The sequence below is a fragment of the Xenopus laevis genome, chromosome 4L (assembly GCF_017654675.1).
Source record: "Xenopus laevis strain J_2021 chromosome 4L, Xenopus_laevis_v10.1, whole genome shotgun sequence".
Classification (NCBI taxonomy): Eukaryota; Metazoa; Chordata; class Amphibia; order Anura; family Pipidae; genus Xenopus; species Xenopus laevis.
In genome coordinates, this window is record NC_054377.1 from 102697912 (window position 1) to 102718481 (window position 20570).

Here is a 20570-nt window from a genome sequence, read left to right on the forward strand (position 1 = left end):
TTGTACTTGTCAATTACTGTCTGTGTTTACAGAGGGCTGGTATAGCGCTGACGGCTAACAGAGTAAAGGGCGTTGTCCTGTGAGGTTCAGCAGTTATGAAAGAACCTGCTGTTGCTACTGCTAAAATTGTTAGTGATTTTAGTGTAATGAAATTGTTAATTCATAGTGTTAGCGCAATCTGCTGGTTCTAGAAATCAGGGAACATTTCTCATGTCATTTTCCATGCCATTAAATGATGTAGAGCTAGATATTCTGAGACAATTGGCAATTGGTTTTCGTTTTTTATTTGTGGTTTTTGAATTATTTAGATCTTGTTTACATCTTTCTGCAATCTGGTTGCTAGGGTCCAAATTACGCTAGCAACCAAAGCTCAAATCTTTTCCTGTCCCACTTTCCAGCGGAGTGCTGATGTCATGGGGGTGGTGTCACCGTGGGGTGTGGTGATAATTCGCCGATTGCCCAATCGTCGCGTCAGTATAGGAGAATCCTGCCCAGTTTTCCTAATTTGGAAAAACCTTTTTTCTGTTTAAGTAATGGCCCTTAACTCCTCTGGGAAATTGTCTTTTTACTCTTTGATAAATACAGATTTCTCTCAGTCAGCTGGTTCATTAGTTGTAGAGGCAGGCTTGGGTCTGCAGCAGACGTCTGTAATGTTAATGAATTTAGAGTAGAAGTGCTACTGATCTGGTAAACCCAGAATCATGGGAAACTATCAGTCCTAACTACCTCTAGTCATATTTTAAACTCACAGCCTGGCTGCATTTCCTTGGAAAAAGTGTCCTGGCCAATCTGGTGACCTAGCAAGCTGAATCTCCATACTTTGGTGTTTTATGCGGAAGAAATAAAAAAAAAGACCATTTGTAAAGGAACAAGGGCATCAGGTAATCGAGAGGATTTGGGTTTGTATAATATTACTTTGTAGTATGGATTGCTGTTTTTCAGAATAACTACTAAAACACGAAAATGCAAGGGGGGTTTGGGAGTACTGCTATGCTTATTAAAGTATAGTGAAACTGTTACTCATCTAATAAAATTGCTGCAAACTGACACATGAATTGATCAATCCATGTTCCTTGGTCCGATGTAAGTAGGTTTGCCACCTTTTCTAGGAAAAAATACAAGCCTGCTGAAATGTTTATATTTTTCCCCTATTATGAACAATAGCACAAAACATTATTTTTAGAAGCAAGGCTGGTAAAATACAGGCCAGGTGGTAACTTTACATGTTAGTGTGTTCTTATCAATGTTCAGAAACTCTGCAGCACTTCTACTATACTTTAAATAACAAGAAAATCCCAAATCACCGGTGGGTGCCAAAATAGGTACCATTTATATTTTAGCCCACTCTCTGCCCTGAATATATTGTTTCCTAGCCCTTTCTCCCTGCCCTTAGGCTAAGGCCACAATAGGTGATAGCGCGGCGATTTGACTCGCGGCGACTTTTCGCTGCGACTTTTAAGCCGCAATCGCTGGGGAAACTTTGGCGCTGGCGTCTATGGGGAATCGCGACAAATCGCCAGCGTAAAAACACACGCGGCGATCTTTTCTCTACTGTCGCTCGAAATTGCCTCGCTAGGCGATTTCGAGCGACAATAGAAAAAAGATCGCCGCGTGTGTTTTTACGCTGCCGATTTGTCGCGATTCCCCATAGACGCCAGCGCCAAAGTTTCCCCAGCGATTGCGGCTTAAAAGTCGCGGCGAAAAGTCGCCGCGAGTCAAATCGCCGCGCTATCGCCTAGTGTGGCCTTAGCCTTATCGTATTCCTTAGCTCTCACTACCCTTAGTATAATTATTCCCTAGTCCCTTCCACTGCCATTAGTGTGTATGTTCTTAATAACTTTTACCTTCACCATTTTTACTGAAAAGAGGGCATAAACCAACTTATGAAATGTGCATTTTTATTTTATTTTTTTTTTTTAGTTGCTGATATGGGTTTGTAACTGGTCTGTTCAACTAGCTAAGCAGAACTGCCTGGGTGTTCCTAATACAAAAGATGAAAACAAAAAACACTTTTATATTGTATTGTTTGGTTAGGTATATGTATTCCTTAAGGTTGCTCTCTGCCGAGAGCCTATGGGGCAGATTTACTAAAGGGCGAAGTGACTGACGTTAGCGAAAATTCGCCAGTGTGATGTCATTTCGTTACTTTGCCAATTGACTAACGGGCGCAGGTGTAACTTCGCTAGAGAAGGAGATAGACTCTAGCGGTAATTTGCTCCCTTACGCCTGGCGAAGTTGCGCTCTGGCAAAGGGACGTAACTATGCAAATTCACTAAGATGCAGATTTTACTGAACATTATCTCTTGCCCCAGACTTGTCTTCGCCACCTCAGACCAAGCAAAGTGCAATGGAGTAGATAGGAGTTCCTCAAAAAATAGTTCAAATAGTTTCTAAGTCCCAAAAAATGCTGGCGACTTTTAATTTTTCAGGGTGATAGGCTGCAAAAGATGTAAAATGTTTCTGGGGTACCCGGCTTCCCCCCTACATTTCCTAACATATGGCACATAAACTATACACTGGTCTCATGTGTAGGGCAATATAACAACTCTATTTTCTTTTATTAAGGTTTCCCGGGCTTGTGTAGTGTAATGTATTTGCTGCAACATATACGTCCATTCAACTTTAACTTCCCGTCGTATGCAAATTAGGCAACGCTAGCTCAACTTCGCATCGCTTGCTGCAGTAACGCTGGCGCCAGCGTTCGGCGCCCTGGACACAACTTCAGATTTTAGTGAATTAGCGCTGTCCTGGAGAATCTACGCCTGGCGAACTGTTGCGATGTGAGCAAAGCGGACACTAGTGCAAATTCGCTTAGTAAATCTGCCCCTAAGTATCCTCAAACTCCTTCCTTTGACATATTCGTTTTTGAGCTGTTACCGGGAGCTTGCCTACATTACATCAGATACCTGCACATCTGTGTAGTCCCATTCTTATCCACTCCCATAACATATTAAATCCCCAAAACCATAGCATTGTTCAGCCAATATCACCCAGTCTCTCTTTCTTGTCCATATTAAATGAATTCCCCCATACTGGAAATACTTTATTGCAAGCACATGTAAATGTCCTTATAGATACATTTGACTGCCATCTAGTGGATAAGTGTGAAATTTTAAATATATATATATATATATATATATATATATATATATATATATATATATATATATATATATAACTTTTCTTGCACACCAAAGTAAAGCTATAGGTATCTCCTTATGTTCAAATAGCGAGGTCAGTGTGTTGTGGATTTATGGGGAGGTTTATTTACTCAAATCCGAATTTCTCTCATTATTTAAATAGAAAATCCACAACCAAACTCCCATACCTGATTTTACCTTGTTTTATTATTAAAAAAACTCGATTTAATCTGTTTGGGTAAAAACTCAAATCGAAAAATCCGAATCGTACAATTTTTCGTGCTTCTTCCCGAAAAGTCTGAATTTTTTGTATATTTTTTTTTGTATATTTGACTGAAAAGTCAGAAATGGTTGAATTTTCATGCTAATTGCAGCTCAGGTAACATAAACTTCAAAATAGGATAGGGACCTCTGCCACTGACTTACAAAACCTTGGCAGGTCTGAAGATGGCGGATTTTCAGATTCGGGCTTCTTGTTGCATTGGGCTTTAATAAATCTAGAAAAAATTGAGTTCTTAAAAAAAAAGATAAAAACTTGAGTTTTGCCACAAAAAGCCCAACCAAAGTTTAGTAAATAACCCCCTAAATGTATTTTACATGGCCCTGTGGGGTAACTGCATTCTGCATTCTCACTTGGGAGTAATTGTTAGTATATAAATAAAGTTATCAGCTTTTGGCTGAATGTAGAGATCCCTGTGACCCTGGACAATTTGTTACATCTTCTGGTGACCCTAGTGATGGGCGAATTTGCGCCGTTTCGCTTTGCCGGAAAATTTGCGAATTTCGCAAAACTGCGCCGGCGTCTCGTTTTTGACGCCGGCGCCCGTTTTTGACGCTGGCATCAGTTTTTTTGCGACGCGCCAACATTTTTTTTTTGCCAATGTCGAATTTTTTCGGCCGAATTTTCGCAGGCGTTTTGCAAATTTATTCGCTGGCGGCGAATCGCGCAAATTCGCCGCGAATTTCTGGCGAATAAATTGGCCCATCACTATATACTTTGGGCTCCTATGAGTGCTGTAAAAGTACTTAAAAGTACAAATCCCATGGGAGAAAATGTACTATATAATACCTCTCACTTTATTCTCTCTCTCTCTGGTTATTACTATTACTGATGTTAATTTGTTTCATACACATACATTAAGGGGGTGATTTATCAAAAGTTGGGTATCAGTGTTGAGAGTTTTTTATACCTCAAATTAACTCGCAACTCGAATAGTATCTTATTTAAGAAAAACCTTGAATGGAAAAAACCTGATTCTGCAAGTTCGAGTTCTGAAACCCAAAAACTCGAATTGATCGAGTTTTCCAAGGGAAAACCCCTCTGGAAAAAACTCGAACATCATGCAGGCTATTAAAATCTTCAAATGGTTCAAGGAACCTCTGCCATTGACTCCTACATGGCCTTGAAAGGTTTTAGATGGTGTATTTTAGGATATTAAATCTTGAAAAATTTTTGGGGTTTTTTTACCCAAAAATGTGAAGGTTCAAATTTTCCTGGAAAACAACTCAAACCTATATATAGGATATATCCAATATATAGGTTAAATTAATATGTATTTGGTGTTGCTTTTACATGATGCTAAAAATGAATATTATCTCTAATATTAGCTCTAATAGCCCCTTTATTAAAGCTCCCTATAGATGTTCACTGGTCCCTGTCCCGGTTTCAAGTGAGGGATGGGCGTGTCCTAACGGTCCCTGCCAGAAGCACAGTAGGAGGGGACAGCCAATCACAGCCCTGCAGTCACACAAGCACAGACAGATTTCAGTTCCCTATCAGGTCCTGCTAGCTACTGATTGGTTCCTGTCCTACAGTGCCGCCAGCTACCCTGCACAGCCAGTGAATTCAGGGAGCTGGAAGAGAAGGGAGGGATTATTAGGGTTTTTGCAGAAATATTCAATAAATCAGCCTGAAACACTACTTCTATATCACGCACTGGTATGTTCTTATTTTTTACACAAAATGTCTCCTTTAATAAATCTGCCCCTAAGACTCTGCCTCAGTCAGGGCTCCCGCAAGTTTCTCTGATGCTGGGCCTGATGTCACTATGGTTTACATCCCTGTTTCTTTCTCCTTGTAGGTAGTGCCAGAAGTACCAACAAACAGTGTAAAGGATATTTCAAGAGGGGACAGAATTCTGGGGTAAGAATGCGGGCCAACGGAGGGGGACCAGTTGGACTTAACATTGCAGAGGGGTTAGTTCTCCTTTAAGTCAGACTTGAACTTTTAGTGAATCAATAGTTAATTCTAAAAATATAAGTGATGCCATTTTTAAGGCATACTATAAATAACACTCACTTTTTCGGCCTTTTGTGAATTAGCCCCTAATGTATAAATATTTTTCTGTCAAAAATCTAGACTCCCAGAAGATAGTTGATGAGAATTGGGCACAAAAATATCATAATTTAATATAGCTTTACACCACATGATATTTGTTATTAAAACTATCTGTATAAGTTATGAATACTTCAAAGCTTCATTAAATAAAATGGAGGGATGGACAACAGCAAAAAAAAAAAAAAAGAAGAAGGTGAGAACAGCCCAGCTGAGAGCAAACATAATGCAATAACTATTCTTTTGCAGACATAAAATAGAAGCTACTGATTCATTTATATGAATAATTGACATTTTTAAATGCTTCTGTAATTTCTGAAAGAGAAGACAATTGGCATTACTTAGCAGAGTGGAAAAAAAAGTAACAAAAATTAACCTCAAGAAAACAAATGAAAAAATATCTTTTATTAAAGCCAGAATAAAAAATAAAGAATAAAGTTCACAATTCAAGAACATATGTAAATCAAACAATTGTGTAGAAAATACATAGGAAGTTATTTAGTAAAGGCCGTGTTGGGAAATCTAAAAAAAATTCTATTTTTTTTCACTAGAAAACATTTTAAAGGGTAAAAAAACTTTATTTTGGAGATTTATTATACCCCAATGCTGCAAAAAGCCAGAATCTGAAAATCCGCCATCTCAGAACTTGCGAGGTCATGTACAAGTCAATGGGAGAAGCACCTATTCCAATTTGACGTTTTCATGGTCTGCACTGGATTTAGCCCAAAAATCCGACTTCTTTGGGGTTTTCGGGATTAAAACTCCAAAAAAATCAAGTGATTAGGGAAAAAGCCCCAAAAAATACATACGATACAAGTTTTCGTTCAATTTTATCGAATTTTTCACGATCTGATTAAATCGAGTTTTTTAAAATAAATATGCTAAAATCGGGCATGGGAGTTTGGACTAACTTTTTTTATTATTATAAGATAAATTCTAATTTAATTAAATAACCCCCATAATGATAGGCCTCTTGTAAATGAAAGGGGCAAACACAAAAAAGGGGAGATTTTCAGGCTTAATGCATCTTTCCTAGAGCCCTGAATTTCTCAGAAAAGTGGCTCCCAGGCTGATCATCTCCTCTATAGCTTTTATAAGAAAAATATCTCCAAGACCAACACATTTCTTAATTAAAGGTCTACGACAACCATTAAAAAGATAGATTTGGGGGTGCTACAAGAACGATGAATCGAGGGAGCACTCCAAGTCTAGCTAAGTATTCGTATAATGATCAATTCACCCTTTTTTTGTTTGAAAATGTTGTGACTTGATCTGACATTATAGTTTACTTATACTTAACTAAGCTCAAAGTGTCTCTCACTTAATTTTGTGTATTTGTAGAGTTATTCAGCAGGACGGTAAGACAGGCTTGAATTTGATAGTCTTTTGCCTTAAAAATAAGTGTTGGTCTTGGATATCTTCCGCCTATTAAAGCTACAGCATGGGAGGATCAGCCAGTGATACCAGTGCTTTGGTCAGGAAACACTTTTCCCAAGAAATGCAACCATGCACGGAGGTGCCAGCCTATGTAAAATATAAGCAGAGGTAAATAGTTAGGATCGCCATATAGGGTTTAACTTGATGTAGTCTAGTGGCTTAGCAACCTTCTAATCATAACTTTGTAACAAAGAAACCATGTTTTCAAAAATGGATGCACTTGCAAATAAATTATTACTGTGCAGTGATCAATTCACCTTTTCCCTTTGTGTCTGAAGCAATTTTGGATCCAACATTTCCATTATAGCTTACTTGCAAGGCCAAGTATAAATAACAAACATCTAGCTGACTTTCATTTTATTTTCATATTATGCCATTACAATCTGAATGGCTGAAAATGTGCACCAAAGAACCAAACAGCGACAACGATCATTTTTTAGTGTCATTCCCTGTGTGGAATGCCCTTTTTATTACCCAAAATATGGACCAATTGTGTATCTCATTATAAAAAGCTTTGGAAAAAGTTGTCTGCTGGCCACCCCAAAACAAAATACTCCTCCTTTCTACAGTGTGGAGGCACGTAGCATCTGTAGCACAGCTAAAGACAAACACAGCCTAATTTGATAAGATATACTAAATACAAAATGCTCATATACTAATTCAGTTCCAAAATATAAGTGTTACCCTCATTTGGTATTAACCACCACCAAAGGGTTAAAGAACTTTCCTTAGAGACTTGTTTAGGTGGGTACTCACAAACATAGAATATCAACTTGCACGTAAAGAATCGTGAAGCACTTCTGGTATGAACTTAATTTCTGTACAGTTGCCATTATTTGGCAAAAGGATCTGGGAGTTCTAAGGCACAATTACGACATCGCTAAATCGTCAGAGGCTGCAAATCTTATTTGTGCTCGTTTCTAATACTTCCCCAATATATGTCCTATATATAGCTGTCAATTACTTTATTTTTACAGTCTGGTTTTTGCTGAGACTTTCGTTCAATTCTTATCCATTGCAGCTGGTACTTTTTAGTGACTGATGATCCCTATGGGTAAATTTGTTATTCCCTCAGAAAAAAGACCGTAACGGTGATCTGTGTTCTTAGTGTTCATTTTTGCAGTCTTGGTTCCAGTTTAGCAAGAAATATCTGAAACTGCAGAGTTAATCACCAGTGTTAACATAACCATCAGTCCCACCAATATGAAGGTCAGTTTATTAAAATTGCTGTGATTTGAGCCATTGCCTGGGTTTTTCTGTGGTACAAAGAAAGTTGCCTTCGCTAAGTTAGAGGTGTCCGATTTCAGTCCAGCATCATCAAAGGCAATCAGTGCAAAAAAAATGATGGTGCCGTTTTGTATGACAACATTTTCTGGTGTGAATGTAAAGTTTTCTCTGGTGCCAGCTAGCTGAGGAGCGAGGTGGGTGACATTTACGGTGGTCGCATTCTCAAAGTTTTCTAAAAGATCCTTAGAACTGAGGCTCATTCTTAAATCATACACAGAAGCTGAAATTGGAACACAGTAGATCAGTTAAATAAGTATTTCAACATGGAAATAAACCAGTTATTAAGTACATACACAGTTTAGTCTCATTTGCTGTATATATGAAACTGATTGCTTAGGCCGGGAACTAGGAACAAGTCAGCATCAGTCAAGTCAAGCAGCTAGCTTGCTAAATCACACTGTCTAATGCAAAAGAAAAACGTTATATTTTTTTAACCTTTTTTTTTAACAATTACGTCACTCATGTGGGATAACCAATAGGGTAGTGAAAATATCCGGTTGCTAAGGTCTTCAGAACTGGTATACTTTTGTACTATGTACTATTGGTGCATATTTATACGAGATCTGATGTAATACTGTTATAGTGAGTGCTACGTAGTTGGTGAGCATGTAAATGTGCAAGAAAAATGATTCAGTGAGCCACTCACCTTTAGTGTGAGTATGCTAATATGTAAAGGGTTCAGCAGGTCACAACCACAAGTATCTCCATTAAGTTAAAATTATGTTTATTGAATTAAGAGGTTGGGTATGCTTAGGCTCCCTTGGACCAGAGAAACCATCTAAGCAGATGGTTCTACATATGCTTTTAACTACTGCAGCAATTTGCCAAAACAGTGACTTTGTTTATTGCCTACTTCAGGGTACCTAAATGACCATGACGGGTCTACACATATATGGTAACACATGCCACACAGTAATTAATCTCTCTCTCTCAGTTTGGCATGATGTGGGGCAAGTGGCCTGGGAGCTTGGTGTGGAAGTGGTATAGGAAACATAAATCGACAAAAGGCAAGTTAGATCAACCTGAAGCAGTTTAAAGACACGACGTCTAATCTTTAGAATGAATGATTCAAGACAGATTTACTGGTTTGTATTTATTTGTTTTATGAAATGTTTTAATGTAGTAGCCTGAATTTATTAACAGAAATTGACTTGTCCAAAGAGACTGAAAAGATAATTAATATTTTACAAGTCAGATAAGTGGATATCCTCTATTTTATAAGATTAGATTTGTATGTTGTCACTAGACAAAGCAGTACAATAAAAAAATTAGCTAAAGTCTATTCTCTTGGAATCAAATACATTAAAAATGTGGAGAAATAAAGAGGGTCACAGACCATCCAACTGGACCATGAAATGTTTAGGGACACACTTCCTTCCTGTATGGGATCTGCAGTAACCTGCACTTCAGGTACATAGAAGGAAGCTCTGCAGATGTGACTGCAACTGTTATAGTTTCTTCGAAATTGTGGGGTGCAAGGTCACACAGAGAAAGTTTTATCAAGAGTCAAAAAAGTTTGTGTGATATATATTATATATTATATATTGTGTGATATGCGGAGCTGGAAATAGGTTGAAGAGGCCTGTATTTTGTGAGATGTGAAGCTGGAAATGGTGGTAGAACATAGGTTCAAATGGAAAATCAAGCTCATGATAATTAAAGGGGTATCGCTGCAGATGGATTAATTATAATCTGTTTATCAAGACACTAACACAAAATAAAATTATGAAGGATGCCACAAAGGACACTGATAAGTCATAAACATCCAGAATCCCATATTGAAGCCCTCTCACTAGTTTGTCCATGTTTGACTAGCCCTGGGAAGTGAGAATAACACTACTTACCATTTCCTTGGTCCAGATCATCACCAGTGGCTGTCCAAGTTACTTCGACTTCTTTCCCTTTAATTGTTGCTTCCAGATCAGTAATTTTTTCAGGTTTAAAGTTGTCTGGTAGAGGCCCTGATGGCACATTGGTTACAGTGAAGGCACCACCTGAAACCGTCCTGGTGAAGTTTCCTAAACTTTGGTCTTCAATAACTGTATCTTTGGGCCTTGGTGGGTTACGGAATACAGTGCCTACAGAAAGAAAAATGTAATATGAAAAACAAATCCTGCTAGTTCATATTTATCAAATAATTGTCTACATGAAACTTCAACTCCTACAAATAAAGCACTGCGTAACTTGTCGATGATGATGTAAATGATGATGATGCTATATAAATAAATGATAATACTTAAAAGGGCAAAACAAGAGCATCCCAAGCCATAGAGACTCTTACTCCCTAAGTATATATTGAGCATACTTGTAAATGTTAATCTCCTTGTATGAAACATTGCTGATGTGGTATACAATTATTTGTACAAATAATAGCGACAACTTTTCTTACAGTATTAATATAAAATATTAATATAAAAATATGATGACTTCACATTGATGAACATAATAAACTTTCCCAACCATATCACTTGGCATGTGGCAAAAGTATGTGATCCAGCTGGGATTAGGGTTGCCACCTTTTCTGGAAAAAAATACCAGCCTTCCTTTATACAGTGGTATTAATCTTTTTTCCCTATTAACAACATTGGGAACAACCATAATTTTTACCGGCCATGCCGGTAAAATACCGGCCAGGTGGCAACTCTAGCTGGGATCCTAACCAGAATGCCTTGGTTATATCTAACATCTGCAATTTACTGCTAACTGTAGGCATTTCCTTACCATTCACAATGTAGCCAGGCAGGTAAAGGGCACGGCTTGCTGGAGCTGAAAGGTTTGGGGTTTTCTCTTTGCTTTCTACACGCACTTTTAAGTTGTATCTACCATTTCCAGAGAACTGAACAAAATATTTGGAATAGATACCATCATTCTTGATAATATCAGCACCTTCAAAAGAAGATTAAATTATTGTAATGGTAAATAATAACAGAAAATACATTATGTATTGCAGTTCCTACTCTTTAATCTCACACTGAATATGAATACTGGAGAGTATTTTTGGACACACGGGGATAAGCTCTCTCCTTATACAATCATCAAAATAACAGGTTTTTGTGCATGAAGTCAGTGAAAACAAATTTTGAGAAGTTTTTACATACATTTATATAGACATTGGGAAAAGCTAGAATGCATTTCTTGGGTGTATTTAGAATGAATAACTGTTTAAAGAAATTCTGTCACAGTAAAACATTTTTTCTCCAAAACACATCATTTAACAGTGCCGCTCCAGCAAAATCCTCCTCTGAAATCCATTTTTCAAAAGAGCAAACAGATTGTTTTTATTTAATAATGAAATCTGACATGGAGCTAGATATGTTAGTTTCCCAGTCATGTGATTTCTGCTCTGATAAACTTCAGCCACTCTTTACTGCTGCACTGCAAGTTGGAGTGCTATCACCCCTCCCCCAGCCTATCAGGAGAATAATGGGAATGTAAACAGACAACAGCTCCCTGACACAAGATAACAGGTCCCTGGTAGATATATAAAAACAGCACTCAAAAGTAAAAATCCAAGTCCCACTGCGACCCCTTCAGTTACATAGAGTAAGAGAAACAATAGCCTATCTGAAAGCAGTTCCATCATGTCACAGTGACCTGAGATGTCTGCCTACACACCAATATTACAACTAAAAAAATACACTTGTTGGTTCAGGAATAACATTTTATATAGTAAAGTAAATTGTTTACAGTATGAAAGATGGAATTTAGAATTAAAAACTACACCATAAAAATCATAACAGAATCCATTTAAAGTTTAGACCAGGTGGAAGACCATCAATGCATTTCAAACTGGTTTAGTGCAAAATGCTTTAAATTAAATGTAATTATTCAGTCACACTGGTAAAACATGATTTTTTAGGATTTTGGGCTAATTTGTTTACACTTACAGTATTATGGTAGTCTGGGTTAAACATCTGTATATATTTAACCAGTTATAGATCAATTGCATTTTAAATAGCCAAAAAAATACCACCTTTTTGAGTTTATTCACCTGGGCTGTAAAATGTCATATACACTTGATTGAGATGAAACCGTGAAAGTCTGACTCATAGGAACCCATCCCCCCTTAGGCTGGCAGGGTCATTCAAGCCCCTTTCCTTCTATTGTGAGCTGATGGATTCTGGGACTTGAAACCCCTCGGATTTCCATAGTCAGTGGTCAGCAGAGAGACTTCAAGTTTCAGAATCACTTCACTATCAAACAAGGCAAGGGAAGATGCAGACTATCATCGTTTCCTTTCAGTCTGTGTATGCCCAAATAACTGAGTGCAAAAAATGGGGGTATTTTTCCCCTTTAATATTGTGAGGGGGTTCTCAGGAGATTAAGTACCTTGTATATGTGTTTCTGAATAGGATTATAATTTTATTAGAAAGATTTGAAAAATACTATACCTGCTCCATTATCCAAAAGCTGCAAAGTTTGAACGTTTCCATTCTGTGGTTCAATAACAGCAGTAACTGTTGCTCCCAAAACAGGTGCAAGCCCCTGGGTAACTATTGCATACACAATCATGGGCTTAGGGTATGTGCTTGAATCATCATTCATGTAAGCCTCGGCAACAATGGGTGGCACATTTTCATTTGCTGCTCGGGAATTGACTGTTATGCCAATTACTTGATCAATTAGTACAGTGCTACATAGTCTGTACTGCCATGTTCCAATCTACAACAAGATAATTATTGAACAGTATTACAGACAGGGCATGGTTTAAAAGTTACAATCATAAGAGAATAGCAGAATAGAATATTTAAAAGTGCAGAACTAGTGCAGCACTCATTGCCAGCTCATGTCTTGTGTATTTGCTTTAGTTTCATATACACCCCAGATGCAAGTCCAATAGCAAATGCAGGCAGCGCTGTTATTTACGGGGCATTCAAAAATCTCTGTGCTCTGTTTTTGAGTGAAGAGACCTTTGACAAAGTTTTTTATGCAGGGCAGGACGCAGAGTTAAATAAACATGGCAGATGTTTATGTTATTTGTACTTTGCACCCTGCCTTGCACATAGTATATAATCCCTATAAACCTATTATCCAGAATTCTCTGGACCTGGGATTTTCCAGATAAAGAGTGTTTGCATAATTTGCATCCCCTACATTGTCTACTAAAAATTATTTAAAGCATTAAATAAATCAAATAGGATTGTTTTGCCTCTAATACGGAATAATGATATCTTAATTGCCATCAAGTACAAGGTTCTGTTTATTAGTTTTTTTTCATTAGAGAAACATTTAAATTATTTGATTATAATACACAAGAGCCATGAATATCCTGTAAATGATATCCTTATAAATAGTGCTTAGTGTTATCATCGGTTATAATTGGAGCTTAGTCATGTCATTTCTGTCACATGACTGAAACTTGTGTATTATAAAAAATAAAGTACCACCTGTTGCAAAATATGAGGATATTAGAAGTCACCTTAGAATTCCAGGACTCCTCTGTAATTTAGAATATCCTTATATTTTACAAGAGGGGGTACTTTATTCAGTATATAATGGACTCTATGGGAGATGGCCTTTCCCGTAATTGGGAGCTTTCTGGATAACGTATTTCCGAATAATGGATCCTATGCCTGTATATATACACATACAGGTATTGGATATTTATATGACAAAGATCAGCTGGATTACTAGAATAAAATGGCTTCCTATTGCTGTTAATGGGAAGCTCGTGGCTCATAACCAGATAACATTACCTTACAATTACAATTTCATGCCATTGGCATCCTCTTAATCCATAAGAGGTTCTCCAAAAGAAAACTGCAGATACCAAATTACCTCTATGCCAATAACCAGAGCCATTTACCTGTGCCGTGCCGGGAATAAGGAGGCGAGCCGATTTTGAAACTTGATCACTTTTGAAATCAGTCTCTGTATAAACTTTTCCAATTGGATCAGTCAGAGATATGCTGGGGATTGTAGAGTCCCAAGTGACCAAGAAGAAAGTGTCATTCCCCACAGTCTTGTCAATAACTACCTTGCCATCTAAGCAACCGTTTGGTTTGACTTGTGTAGCAGAACTTTCAATCTGTAATTGAAAAGTTTAACACATAAAAGATTATAAAAAAAACATTTGAATTCCTTAAATTTGGACGCATTATTATGGTAGATTTTATCATAGGCTTAATCTATGAATGGGTAAAGGAGAGACTTAATATAAATGGGTTAAAGAATGTGATAACAGTTTATTGTAGGTAATACAACATGTTGCTTAGCCCTATAAAGAACTTGAGCACAGTCCACTGGAAATGCATTTTAAGTTTTAGGGTAAGGGCACATGCTAAGATTCGAGGAGATTTAGTCGCCTGACGACAAATCGCCTCTTCTTCGGGCGACTAATCTCCCCAAAAAAGCCTTCTCACCGGTTAGAAACGCCGGTGAGATGCCACTCAGAGCGCTTAGTTTTCCCTGAATCTTAGCATGCCCCCTTACCATAAAGCGCATGGTCCCGCACCAGGATTGGATGGGCCAGATCAGTGGCATTATTATGGTAGATTTTATCATAGGCTTAATGAGCTATGAATGGGTTAAAGGAGGGACTTAATGGGCTCTGGATGGGTTACAGTTAAACCCATGTCATTTTAATTTATTGCAGGTGAGAGAATTTTTTCACCAGGCATGGATTCACTGCAAAAGTATGCACTTTGCCATTTGCACATTTTTTTATGAAATCAGAAGAGAAAAAAACCTGTTGCAACAAAAAAGTTGCCAAGACAAAAGTGTTCCAGAGACAAGTCGGCATAAGAAAAAATGCAAATTTTTTCAGTGAAGTGAAAGAGGACAGATTCGCTAATCACTACAGAAAATATAACTTGTAGTTTAGCCCTATCGACTGGAAATGCTGTGGCATAACTAGATTTTTACCAGGCCTCTAAACAAATTTAGGGCCCCAAAACATTGATAAGTTGACCTATTCTACCAAGGTATATAGAAATTGTTCATTGATTCCACTGTAGTTATGCTCCTGGGCCAGATTCAGTTTGATGAGAAAAAAACACATTTCACCTTTTATCAAATGATGAACTATATTGAAGTCTTTGGGGGGGAACTGGAGGTAAAAAAATGGGTTTTTTTTCTCCTTGAATTGCATCTCACCTAGAAGTTTTACGCTGCCTGCATAAGACTTCATAATTTGACTTATTTCAAGTTCTAGGAAGTTATTGTTTGAATAAGCCCACAGGGGAGTGGGGAGGTTGTGCTGCTGTTTTTCTTAAAGGAAAACTATACCCCAAAATGAATACTTAAGCAAAGGATAGTTTATATCAAATTAAGTGGCATATTAAAGAATCTTACCAAACTGGTATATATATTTAAGTAAATGTTGCCCTTTTACATCTCTTGCCTTGAGCCACCATTTCGTGATGGTCTGTGTGCTGCCTCAGAGATCACCTGACCAGTAATACTTCAACTCTAACTGTAACAGGAAGAAGTGTGGCAGCAAAGGACTATACTCTGTCTGTTAACTGGCTCATATGACCTAACAAGTATAGTTTGTTTGTGTGCACCATGAATCATACGATCCCAGGGGGGCTGCCCTTATTTTTAAAATGGGAGTTTTCTATTTATGATTACCCAATGGCATATACTACTAAAAAAGTATATTATTATGAAAATGGTTTATTTACATGAAGCAGGGTTTTACATATGAGCTGTTTTATGCAATAGCTTTTTATAGAGACCTTCATTGTTTGAGGATTATAGTTTTCCTTTAAGTATCTAGTATCACTAATCTAATCCCCCAATGTTTTGTCAATTGTTGTGTAATAGTCAGTAATATTGTGCTTGCTAACAACGTCAGTTCCACCTGTAAATATAAATCCAATTTATTAGAAATGGTGCAATCAGCATTTAGGGATGTAGCGAACGTCGGAAAAAAAGTTCGCGAACATATTCGCGAACTTGCGTCAAAAATGCGAACGGTTCGCGAACGTCGCGAACCCCATAGACTTCAATGGGAAGGCGAATTTTAAAAGCTAGAAAAGACATTTCTGGCCAGAAAAATGATTTTAAAGTTGTTTAAAGGGTGCAACGACCTGGACAGTGCCATGCCAGAGGGGGATCAAGGGCAAAAATGTTTCTAAAAAATCCATTGTTGACACAGCGCTGCGTTTTGTGCTGTAAAGGGCAGAAATCACACTACATTTCTAAACCTGTGTAATAAAATGCTTTAAAACATCCGGCGTCTACATGCCAATCAAGTCGTGTAAAAGTTACAGCCTGTTCACACGCAAAGACGAAACGCGGTGCTTACTGCAACGCAAAAAGACGCAAAGAGCTTTAATGAATGATACCGTCAAGTGAGCAAATAATAGTTTTTAATTACTAGTTGCTTGTCACCTCCAGGATGTTCGTCCTGTTGGTGGCAATATTTCTGTAGTGGTGTGTTTAGCAGTCACCGTGCTTGTGCGCACGTGCACGGTCAGGCAGAGGTAATTCAATGTACAGTGAAGCGAACCAAAAAACACTGATTCTGCAGTGTGGGCCCAGTTTTGGTCTACTTTATTGATCACCTGCGGTGACCATAAAAGATGCGATTTTGCCACTGTTGCAGAACCCTGAAAAATTAGGCATGTGTACTTTCCTGAAAAATTATGTTTTTTTTGTCGCAGCCACTGAACCAGAAGTCCAGAAACAATATGCCATATAAACGCTGAAAATATTAATTTTTTTTTGTGGCAGCCACTGCAGCACAGAGGCCAGAAAAAATATGCCATATAAATGCAAACAATATTAATTTTTTTTTTGTCGCAGCCACTGCAGCACAGAGGCCAGAAAAAATATGCCATATAAATGCTAACAATATAAATTTTTTTGGTCGCAGCCACTGAAGCACAGAGGCCAGGAAAAATATGCCATATAAATGCTGAAAATATTCTGTTTTTTTGGTCGCAGCCACTGAAGCACAGAGGCCAGGAAAAATATGCCATATAAATGCTGAAAATATTCTGTTTTTTTTAGTCGCAGCCACTGAAGCACAGAGGCCAGAAAAAATATGCCATATAAATGCTGAAAATATTCATTTTTTTGTCACAGCCACTGAAGCACAGAGGCCAGAAAAAATATGCCATATAAATGCTGAAAATATTCATTTATTTTTGTCGCAGCCACTGAAGCACAGAGGCCAGAAAAAATATGCCATATAAATGCTGAAAATATTCAATTTTTTTGGTCGCAGCCACTGAAGCACAGAGGCCAGGAAAAATATGCCATATAAATGCTGAAAATATTCTGTTTTTTTTAGTCGCAGCCACTGAAGCACAGAGGCCAGAAAAAATATGCCATATAAATGCTGAAAATATTCAATTTTTTTGGTCGCAGCCACTGAAGCACAGAGGCCAGGAAAAATATGCCATATAAATGCTGAAAATATTCTGTTTTTTTTTAGTCGCAGCCACTGAAGCACAGAGGCCAGAAAAAATATGCCATATAAATGCTGAAAATATTCAATTTTTTTGGTCGCAGCCACTGAAGCACAGAGGCCAGGAAAAATATGCCATATAAATGCTGAAAATATTCTGTTTTTTTGGTCGCAGCCACTGAAGCACAGAGGCCAGAAAAAATATGCCATATAAATGCTGAAAATATTCTGTTTTTTTTGGTCGCAGCCACTGAAGCACAGAGGCCAGAAAAAATATGCCATATAAATGCTGAAAATATTCTGTTTTTTTTGGTCGCAGCCACTGAAGCACAGAGGCCAGAAAAACTCAGGATTTACCTGGATTCAAATTAAACCAGTAGGGTTTGCACCCTAGTTTGTAACGGTGGTGGAGGGAGGAGGACGCTAAAGGACAGCTGTATGTGGAGTCATGAGGCGTGCAGAGAAGGATAGCTGCATGGGGAGTCAGAATCAGAAACTCAGAACAAGTCTTCCGGCGTGCAGTAACCCTCCGAGATCCACCCCTCATTCATTTTAATAAAGGTCAGGTAATCCACACTTTTGTGACCTAGGCGAGTTCTCTTCTCAGTTACAATCCCTCCTGCTGCACTGAAGGTCCTTTCTGAGAGGACACTTGAGGCGGGGCAAGACAAGAGGTTCATGGCAAATTGTGACAGCTCTGGCCACAGATCAAGCCTGCGCACCCAGTAGTCCAGGGGTTCATCGCTCCTCAGAGTGTCGATATCTGCAGTTAATGCCAGGTAGTCCGCTACCTGCCGGTCGAGGCGTTCTTTGAGGGTGGATCCCGAAGGGTTCTGCCGCTGCCTTGGGCTGAAAAACATTTGCATGTCTGACGTTACAGAGTGGCCAAAGTGCTTTGTCCTTGCAGGTGCGCTCGTGGCAGGATTACTGGCACCTCTGCCCCTGGAATGTTGATGAGTTCCTGAAGTGACATCACCCTTAAAAGCATTGTACAACATGTTTTGCAGGCTGGTTTGTAAATGCAGCATCCTTTCAGACTTGTGGTATGTTGGTAACATTTCTGCCACTTTATGCTTGTACCGAGGGTCTAGTAGAGTCGCGACCCAGTACAGGTCCTTCTCCTTAAGCCTCTTGATACGGGGGTCCTTCAACAGGCATGACAGCATGAAAGACCCCATTCTCACAAGGTTGGATGCAGAGGTATCCATCTCCGCTTCCTCGTTATCAAGGACTGCATCATCCACGGTCTCCTCCCCCCAGCCACGTACAAGACCAGGGGTCCCCAAAAGGTCACCACCAGCCCCCTGGGAAGCCTGCTCCTGTTGGTCCTCCTCCTCCACAAAGCCACCTTCCTCCTCTGACTCCACTTCTGACACCTCTCCCTGCGTTGCAGCAGGTGCCTGGGTTCGTTCTGGTGATTCCGACCAGAAATCGTGCGCTTCCTGCTCCTCGTCACGCTGGTCTACAGCCTCATCTGTCACTCGTCGCACGGCACGCTCCAGGAAGAAAGCAAAGGGTATTAGGTCGCTGATGGTGCCTTCGGTGCGACTGACCATATTTGTAACCTCTTCAAAAGGGCGCATGAGCCTGCAGGCATCGCGCATAAGCACCCAGTAACGGGGGAAAAAAATCTGCAGATCCAGTCCTACCACCCAGTTCAAACAGGTATTCGTTGACGGCTCTTTGTTGTTGCAGCAGACGTTCCAACATGAGGAGCGTTGAATTCCAGCGAGTCTGGCTGTCGCAAATCAAACGCCTGACTGGCATGTTGTACCGCTGCTGAATGTCAGCAAGGCGTGCCATGGCTGTATAGGAACGTCTGAAATGGGCCGACACCTTCCTGGACTGCCTGAGAACGTCCTGGAATCCTGGGTACTTTGAGACAAAACGTTGTACTATTAAATTCAGAACATGTGCCATGCAGGGCACATGTGTTAAATTGCCCAGTCTCAGTGCTGCCAACAGATTGCTTCCATTGTCACACACCACTTTTCCGATCTTCAGTTGGTGTGGGGTCAGCCACCGATCGGCCTGTGACTGCAGAGATGACAGGAGTACAGATCCGGTATGGTTTTTGCTTTCCAGGCACGTCATCCCCAAGACAGCATGACAACGGCGTACCTGGCACGTCGAATAGCCTAGGGGGAGCTGGGGGTGCACAGGAGTGGAGGAGGAGGAGGACCCAGCAGCAGAGGACGAAGAAGAGGAAGAAGACGAGGTAGAGAGCGAAGGAGGAGTAGAGGTGGTGGCAGAACCGCGTGCAATCCGTGGCGGTGACACCAACTCCACTGTCGTTGTTGAGCCACACATTTCCTGCTTCCCAGCCATGACCAAGTTCACCCAGTGGGCAGTGTAGGTGACATACCTGCCCTGACCATGCTTGGAGGACCATGCGTCAGTAGTCATATGGACCTTTGGCCCAACACTAAGTGACAGAGATGCGGTGACTTGGCTCTGCACATGGTGGTACAGGTGTGGTATTCCCTTTTTTGAAAAAAAATTGCAGCTGGGTACCTTCCACTGCGGTGTCCCAATTGCTACAAATTTGCGGAAGGCCTCAGAGTCCACCAGCTGGTATGGTAAAAGCTGGCGGGCTAAGAGTGCAGATAAGCCAGCTGTCAGACGCCGGGCAAGGGGGTGACTCGCAGACATTGGCTTCTTACGCTCAAACATGGCCCTCACAGAAACTTGGCTGGGGGCAGATGACTGGGAATGGGAACTGGTGGTCAAGGTGGAAGGCGGAGTGGAGGGTGGTTCAGACGGGTCAAGGACAGCAGAGGTAGAGCAGTAAGATGCTGGACCAGAAGGAGGGTGGCTTTTAGTTTGCCTGTTGCCTTTGAGGTGTTGCTCCCAAACTGCTTTGTGCTTGCCGTTCATGTGCCTTCGCATAGAAGTTGTACCTATGTGGCTGTTGGGCTTCCCAAGACTCAGTTTCTGACTGCACTCATTGCAAATTACAACGCTTTTGTCAGAGGCACACACATTAAAAAAATCCCACACTGCTGACCTTTTT

The 20570-nt window shown here is 39.7% G+C and overlaps 1 protein-coding gene and 1 long non-coding RNA gene across 3 annotated transcripts in view; one reads left to right on the top strand and one right to left on the bottom strand.

Moving 5' to 3' along the window:
- Positions 1–43: 43 nt before the first annotated feature.
- LOC108714403 lies at positions 44–7383 on the top strand. The gene is made up of 2 exons (XR_001935363.2): positions 44–881; positions 5222–7383. It is a non-coding gene; the product is annotated as an uncharacterized LOC108714403 (long non-coding RNA).
- clca3p.L overlaps positions 5866–20570 on the bottom strand; it is a 38753-nt gene continuing 24048 nt past the window's right edge. For both annotated transcript variants that reach the window (XM_018258599.2, XM_018258600.2), the window contains exons 11-15: positions 14006–14227; positions 12591–12861; positions 10921–11085; positions 10044–10277; positions 5866–8419 (exon numbers count right to left, since the gene is read on the bottom strand). In XM_018258599.2, coding sequence (XP_018114088.1) covers positions 8049–8419; positions 10044–10277; positions 10921–11085; positions 12591–12861; positions 14006–14227 — 1263 coding nt within the window. In that variant the 3' untranslated portion in view covers positions 5866–8048. The remainder of the gene's footprint in view (positions 8420–10043; positions 10278–10920; positions 11086–12590; positions 12862–14005; positions 14228–20570) is intronic.